Source organism: Chiloscyllium plagiosum, chromosome 43 (genome assembly GCF_004010195.1).
Source record: "Chiloscyllium plagiosum isolate BGI_BamShark_2017 chromosome 43, ASM401019v2, whole genome shotgun sequence".
Taxonomy (NCBI): Eukaryota; Metazoa; Chordata; class Chondrichthyes; order Orectolobiformes; family Hemiscylliidae; genus Chiloscyllium; species Chiloscyllium plagiosum.
The window spans coordinates 1,713,321-1,721,329 of NC_057752.1; the positions used below are offsets into that span (position 1 = coordinate 1,713,321).

The following is an 8,009-nucleotide window of genomic DNA, read 5'->3' on the forward strand; positions in this document are numbered from 1 at the left end:
AAACGTTTGCAACAAAAACTTCCAGCTCGGCGAACAGAAAAGAGGCATTTGGATGGGTATATGAATAGAAAGGGTTTGGAGGGATATGGGCCGGGTGCTGGCAGGTGGGACTAGATTGGGTTGGGATATCTGGTCGGCATGGACGGGTTGGACCGAAGGGTCTGTTTCCGTGCTGGACATCTCTATGACTCTATATGTGGAGAAAGGAAGCACATTAGGCTGCTTAAGAAGATAAGAGTCTTTGGTTTTGGGGGGTGGTATTTTCGCATGGATCGCGGATTGGCTAATTAATAAAAGACAAGAGAGTATGGATAAGTGGGGGTGGAGTGGGGGGGAGGAGGTGCTGGGGCTACAGTTATTTACAAACTATATTAATGACTTGGATGAGGAAAGTAAATGTACTGTAGCCAAGTTTGTAGATACGACAAAAATAGGTAGGAAGGCAAGTGGTGAGGATGGACACAGAGAGTCTGCAGAGAGGTACTGACAGGCGAAGTCAGGGGGCAAAATAGAAATGTAGAAAATCTGAACAAGAGTAGGCCATTCAGCCCTTCAGGCCTGCTCCCCCATTCAATCTGATCCTGGCTGATCCATCCAACTCAGTCCCCCGTTCCCGCTTTCTCCCCCACACCCTTTGATTCCCCAAGACCTGTATCAAATTCCCTCTTGAAAATATTCAATGTTTTTATCTCAACCACTTTCTGTGACCGAGAATTCCACAGGCTCCGCACTCTCTGGGTGATGACACGTTTCCTCCATCTCAGTCCTAAATGGCCTACCCCGTCTCCTTCGACTGCAACCCCTGGTTCGGACCTCACCTGCACTGAGAGTTCCTAAGGCGGGACTTGAACTGATATCCCCAAGTCACTAGGCAGGGTCGCTGGATTATTAGTTTCGTGATGTCACCCCTCTGCCACAATCCCACCCCACCCCCCCAACACTGCAGACAATGTGCTGCACTGCTTATGAGCCTGTTGGAGCACAGTTGGACTTTTAATAATGTCTAAAAGACTTGTGTCATTGCAAGTTGTCATTCTTGTTGAGAAACCTCAGGCAAAAATGTACAGGAAGAACACCAGAGTCCATTGATATGTTGCAACAAGAAGATTAAGTGGGAGTTTGCAACAAGAGTCCCCTGGGCAGGATCAAATGAATCAACGGGAACTTGGAAGGAATACAGAAAGCCATCGTTATTATTTGATATTAGAATGAGAGTCTCAACAAAGTGGGAAATGACATCAAGTTGGTTTGCGACTGCGCTTGTAAAAGCTCACCTTGAGAGTCCAGGATCACACAAGGGAGATGGGCACCGGGCAGGGAAAAGGTGAAAATATTGTGGACAGAGCCAAAAGGTCAAGGTGAAGGCTTTTTAAGGGGATTTCTCAAAGGCGGTGAGGGTGGGAGCAGACCAAAGGGGGCGCTTTGGGAAGAATAACACAAGGATTGCATTAGCAGAATGGTCAGGCTGCACTCGAATGCACTTTGGAAGGAATTTCCCCTCCCCGCTGTGGCATGAGATATAGCGAGAAAGGTGGGGTGGGGGGAGATGAGCCCACTGAGGGTCAGAGAGCAGGAAGGGGGGAGTGGTACGGGAGGTTGAGGTGGGTGAGAGTTGTTGAGTGGGCATGATGCATGTGATAGTGAGTGACGTAGTCGATGAGCCTTGGGGAGATGAGTGTGCAACGGCTGAGATCGAGCCTGTCGGAGAGAGGGATGGTGGCACTTGCCCTGGCAGAGCACAGAAGATCATTCAGCTTCTCTTTGCACCGCTGGGTGTCCTACTTCCGGCACAGCACTGACCCAGGCTGCTATTTGGGCCTAGTCTGGTGCTGGGGCCTCAGGGCCTGCCATCCTCTCCATCCCCCTGAAGCAGCAAGGCCTGCAGCAGCCTGCTCGTGTAGTGGGGAGCGAGCTGTCCTTTCTGGGCCTCAGCCATAATGGTGAAGCTCCACAGTGTGAGGCCTAAGTCCTGGCTCACAGCACCTGAACTGGCATGGAAACGGATTTGAACTATGGCGCCAGTGGAGTGAACACAAGAAAACGCCGAGTAATTCCACCTTCCCCAGTTGGGCGATTCCTCTGGAATGGCATCCAGTTGCGGAACGAAGGAGGTGAAGAGTGAGAGATTAGGAAAGAAAACTCACTCCGAGTCAAGGCAGATCACTCAACAAAACACTTTAACTGAGAATGGGAAAAATCCACCTGATAGGGTGGCTCAGGGTTAGCGCTGCTGCCAGGGACTGGGGTTCAATTCCAGCCTTGGGTGACTGTCTATTGTGCAAACTCCATGCTTCTCCCCGTGTCTGCGTGGGTTTCCTCTGGGTGCTCCGGTTTCCTCCCACAGTCCAAAGACGTGCCGGTTGGGTCGTGCTAAATTGTCCCGTAGTCTCCATGGGAAATGCAGGGATAGGGTAGGGGGATGTGTCTGGGTGGGATGCTCTTCAGAGGGTTGGTGGGCCACATGACCTTCTTCCACACTGTTGGGATTATAGCTCCCAGAATGGCTCCCAATAGGAGTCATTATAAGCTTAAGCCAATTCTTTCAGCCGCAAACAGAGATGAGCCAGAGCCAGAGCAATAATGTCTTAGAGGCAAAAAGAATGGCTTCAACGATGCAGGAAACAGAGCCAAATAAACTTTAGATTAGATTAGTTACAGTGTGGAAACAGGCCCTTCGGCCCAACAAGTCCACACCGCCCCGCCGAAGCGCAACCCACCCATACCCCTACATTTACCCCTTACCTAACACTACGGGCAATTTGGCAGGGCCAATTCACCTGACCTGCACATCTTTGGACTGTGGGAGGAAACCGGAGCACCCGGAGGAAACCCACGCAGACACAGGGAGAATGTGCAAACTCCACACAGTCAGTCGCCTAGTCGGGAATTGAACCCGGATCTCTGGCGCTGTGAGGCAGCAGTGCTAACCACTGTGCCACCGTGCCGCCATTGCTGGAAAACTGCAAGATCACAGCTTGATGGATGTACAATTATCGGGTACTTAAACCAACAGCACAACACCTTGGTTCAAGCAGGTGCAGCTATTTCAGAGAGATGAGCCATCCCTCGGAGTTAAATAGAAAATTCCTCTGGACGTGAATTTGAAGTATCATTTCCATTCATTAAAAACTATGCCTTCCCCTGCTATTTTCTCAAGGTTGGAGTAAATCAGTCTCTGAATAGAATCAAAATGAGAGGTGTAACACAAGGCTTTTGCGAAGCACTGCAGCAACCAACTTTGTGGCGTAAGGTCATGGCACAGGGTGGGGGAGAGAGCCAAGGTGCCAGGCAGTTCCCAAACCCAATCCCGCACCAAGCATCTTCGAAGCTGCCACAGTTGGAGAGTGGGGAATCTACCCCCACCCCCTCCAAGAGATTTCCAGCAAACCATCTCCCAACTGCTCCAAGAGCAACAAACCCGTCACCTGCCTTGCGATGCATTGACTTACCCGACTGTGCCATGTTGGAGCGTGGCACTGGGTCCAGCGCCCAATGCAACTGGCGCCGAAACTCATCGCGATCTTCAGGATGAAGCAGTTCGTACACAGGCTGGTGCAGAACAGCAGTCTATAACAGAGAGGGCAACATTTATCACTTGGAATAATGTGAGCAGTTTTCAGCCTCATACTCAGGGAAGGATGTGCTGCTGTTGGAGGGGGTCTGGGGAGGTATAACAGAATGACCCTGGAGATGAAGGACTCACCCTATGAGGAGAGGCTGAGGACTCTGGGTCAGTACCTGATGGAGTTTAGAAGGAAGAGGGAGGGGGGAATCTGATTGAAACTTACAGAATACTGAGGACTCGGATAGAGTGAACGTGGAGAAGATGTTTCCACTGGTAGGAGAGACTAGGACCCGAGAGCACAGCCTCAGGGTGAAGGGAACGACCCTTCAGAACTGAGATGAGGAGGAATTCCTTCAGCCACAGTGTGGGGAATCTGTGGAACTCATTGCTGCAGAGGGCTGTGGAGGCCAAGTCATTGAGAGGGCATTTAAGACAGAGCTAAATAGGTTCTTAAGGTGGTTAAGGCTTACAGGGAGAAGACAGGAGAAAGGGGTTGAGATATGTATCAGTCATGATCAAATGGTGGAGCACATCTGATGGGCCTTGTGGTGTTACAGTCTCACAGGCATCAGAGCTAACAAGACAGAGAAGAGGGGCCAGAGCAAGCATGAAAAATAGGGAACGGCGTCAGGAATCAGAGTGGAATTTTCTGGGCTACATTAATCCCTCATCAGCCCAGGGATTTTGGTTGCTTACCTGACCTCTCCAAGCTAATGACGTGGCTGTGGGATGGCCAAGGTGGGTTAGGGGATGTAAAAAGCACACAAAACCTTCCACCATGACGACCCAGCCAATTTGGAGTGGCCCATGGTCGATGGAGCAGTTTAGCCCAACTCGCCACCCAACTGTCCCTGGCTGCACTCAGTCTGGGGAAGAGGGCACCCAGCGCCGAGAGTTTGGGAAGGACGCTCCTCGATATCATGTTCCCACTGGCCGAAACGTGGGCCAACCCACCTGTCTGACCCAATGTACTGAAGCTGCCCATAAGCATTCCCTTTTCATTCAAATGACCAGCCTCAATCCAGGAGATCCCAGTCAGCATAAACCACTACACAGGCCATCTCTTTTCAGCGTTAGGGACAATGAGAGTTCTGAAGAAACCAGGACTTGCCAACTGTCACTGAGTGGCATAGAGGTCTCTTTGAGCTTTCAATTACCAGGGTCATGAATGTATAAACAAACATACAGACAAGATTAAGGCCACTCGGCCCTTTGAGCCTGTTCTGCCATTCAATAAGATCTGATTCTAACCTCATCTCTACATTCCTGCCTATCCCCCGATAATCTTTCATCCCCCTTGGTCATCAAGAATCTATCTCCCTCTGCCTTAAACACATTGAAACATTCTGCATCCACTGCCTTTTGAGGAAGGGAATTCCAAAGACTCTCAACCCTCAGAGAGAAAAAAATGTTTCCTCATCTCCGTCTTAACTAGACAACCACTTATTTTCAAACAATTACCCCATGTTCTCGATTCTCCCACAAGCCAGCCACCCAATCGCCTTAGGATGTTATCTGTTTCAATTTAGTCACTTCTGACTCAGGTGGCACAATGGCACAGTGGTAGGGCACTGCTGCCTCACAGCGTCAGGGACCTTAATTCCCGCCTCAGGCAACTGTCTGTGTGGAGTTTGCACGCTCTCCCTGTGTCTGTGTGGGTCTCCTCTGGGTGTTCCGGTTTCCTCCCACAGACCAAAGATGGGCAGGTTACGGTGGATTGGCCATGCTAAATACAGGGTTATAGGGTGGGGAGATGGGTTTGGATGCTCTTTGAAGGGTTGGTACAGACTAGATGGGCTAAATGGTCTTCTTCTGGACTGTAGGGATTCTATGACTCTCCTAAACTCCAACAGATATTGGACTTCCTCACAAAGCAGTCTGCTCAGTCAAGGTATTAGGATGTCACCTGGTATGGAGGGAAGGCCTTATGAGGAAAGGCTGGGGGACTTGAGGCTGTTTTCATTTGAGAGAAGGTGGTTGAGAGGTGACTTAATTGAGACATATAAAATGATCAGAGGGTTAGATAGGGTGGGTTGTTAGTTAGATCCTCAGATGGTGATGGCGAGCATGAGGAGACATAGCTTTAAACTGAGGGATGATAGATATAGGAGAGATGTCAGAGGTAGGTTCTTTACTCAGAGAGTAGTAGGGGCGTGGGACGCACTGCCTGCAACAGTATTAGACTCGCCAACTTTAAGGTCATTTCAATGGTCATTGATTAAACATCTGGATGAAAATGGAATAGTGTAGGTTAGATGGGCTTCAGATTGGGTTCACAGGTTGGCGCAACATCGAGGGCCGAAGGGCCTGTACTGCACTGTAATGTTCTATGTTCTATGAGTCCAGTTAATCTTTTCTGCTTCCAATGCTTTAACATCCCTCTGTAAGTACGGTGACCAGTATTGTACACCGCTCCAGATGCGGTCTCACCAATGCCCTGGATAACCTCCTACTCTTGCATTCAATTCCCCTCGCAATAAAACAGAGCGCTCTATTACTGGCTGAAGTCCACAAGACATCAAGCCTTCTCAATTATTCCATTCAATGGGGCAGCACGGTGGCTCAGTGGTTAGCACTGCTGCCTCACAGTGCCAAGGACCCAGGTTCGACTCCGGCCTTGGGTGACTGTCTGTGTGGAGTTTGCACGTTCTCCCCGTGTCTGCGTGGGTTTCCTCCGGGTGCTCCGGTTTCCTCCCACAATCCAAAGATGTGCAGGTTAGGTGAATTGGCCATGCTAAATTGCCCGTAGTGTTAGTTAGGGGGAATGGGTCTGGGTGGGTTACTCTTCGGAGGGTTGGTGTGGACTTGTTGGGCCGAAGGCCCTGTTTCCACACTGTAGGGGAATCTAATCTAAACTCTGATGAACAACGACACAACCTGAAACATTCAGTGGGGATATTGGTTTTGATCTCAGCTTTTACGCATCTGCTGCATTTCGCTTTGTCACGCACAACCATCGATCTCCTGTTCACTATCGACCACTGATGATGGGGGTGGGTGGGTGGGCATGGTTCCATGTGGGCCATTTCCGGCTTTGCCACCTGGGCATCAAGCTGGCCACGGAGACTGCCAGCCCATTAACGAAGCTGAATGCTGCCCCTTCTCATTAACCCTGCCACCCCCACTCCCAAAGTGCTGGTCGGGTCTGATGTGGTTACACCCCTGCTCTGTCACTTGTCCCAGCACTGACCTGGTGGAATCCCACATATTCTTGAATGGTAGGAGATGCATAGAAGATGTCACCTTCAGTGGTCACCACCAGGACAAAGCCATTCAGCGCCTGGAAAAACAGAGATATCAAAACCTTCAGGTAAACGGTTATTTCATTGACAGGAACTAAAAAAAAACCCAGAAGACCTGTGGATGCTGGGAATCAGAAATTGCTGGAAGGTCTCAGCAGGTCTGGCCACATCTGTGGAGAGAAATCAGAGTTAATGTTTGAGGTCCAGTGACCCTTCTTCGTAACTCAGGGATGGAGTTAACTCTGAATTCTCTCCACAGATGCTGACAGACCTGCTGAGATTTCTGATCTGATTATCTTGAACCCCACTTTCCCGCCTTCTCCCCCATAACCCTTCGTTCCCTTCCCTGATTAAAAATCTGTCTGTCTCAGCCGTGAATATACTGAATGACCCAGCCTCATGAGTTTTCTGAAGAAGTAACAAAGAGGATTGATGAGGGCAGAGCAGTAGATGTGATCTATATGGACTTCAGTAAGGCATTCGACAAGGTTCCCAATGGGAGACTGATTAGCAAGGTTAGGTCTCATGGAATACAGGGACAACTAGCCATTTGGATATAGAACTGGCTCAAAGGTAGAAGACAGAGGGTGGTGGTAGAGGGTGTTTATAGACTGGAGGCCTGTGGTAAAAACAATGACTGCAGATGCTGGAAACCAGATTCTGGATTAGTGGTGCTGGAAGAGCACAGCAGTTCAGGCAGCATCGAGGGAGCTACGAAATCGACGTTTCGGGCAAAAGCCGCCTGTGACCAGTGAAGTGCCACAGGGATCGGTGCTGGTCCCTCTACTTTTTGTCATTTACATAAATGATTTGGATGCGAGCATAAGAGATACAGTTAGTAAGTTTGCAGATGACACCAAAGTTGGAGGTGTAGTGGACAGCGAAGAAGGTTACGCCCTCCTGAAAAAGGGCTTATGCCCGAAACGTCGATTCTCCTGTTCCCTGGATGCTGCCTGACCTGCTGCGCTTTTCCAGCAACACATTTTCAGCTCTGATCTCCAGCATCTGCAGACCTCACTTTCTCCTCAGCGAAGAGGGTTACCTCAGGTTACAGCAGGATCTGGACCAGATGGGCCAATGGACTGAGAAGTGGCAGATGAAGTTTAATTCAGATAAATGCGAGGTGCTGCATTTTGGGAAAGCAAATCTTAGCAGGACTTATACACTTAATGGTAAGGTCCTAGAGAGTGTTGCTGAACAAA

The 8,009-nt window shown here is 49.7% G+C and overlaps 1 protein-coding gene across 1 annotated transcript in view; it reads right to left on the reverse strand.

Moving 5' to 3' along the window:
- Nucleotides 1-8,009, reverse strand: part of LOC122543255 (aryl hydrocarbon receptor-like) — a 105,373-nt gene that overhangs the window by 17,223 nt on the left and 80,141 nt on the right. Inside the window, exons 4-5 of the mRNA XM_043681726.1 lie at nt 6,756-6,845; nt 3,450-3,567 (exon numbers count right to left, since the gene is read on the reverse strand). Coding sequence (XP_043537661.1) covers nt 3,450-3,567; nt 6,756-6,845 — 208 coding nt within the window. The remainder of the gene's footprint in view (nt 1-3,449; nt 3,568-6,755; nt 6,846-8,009) is intronic.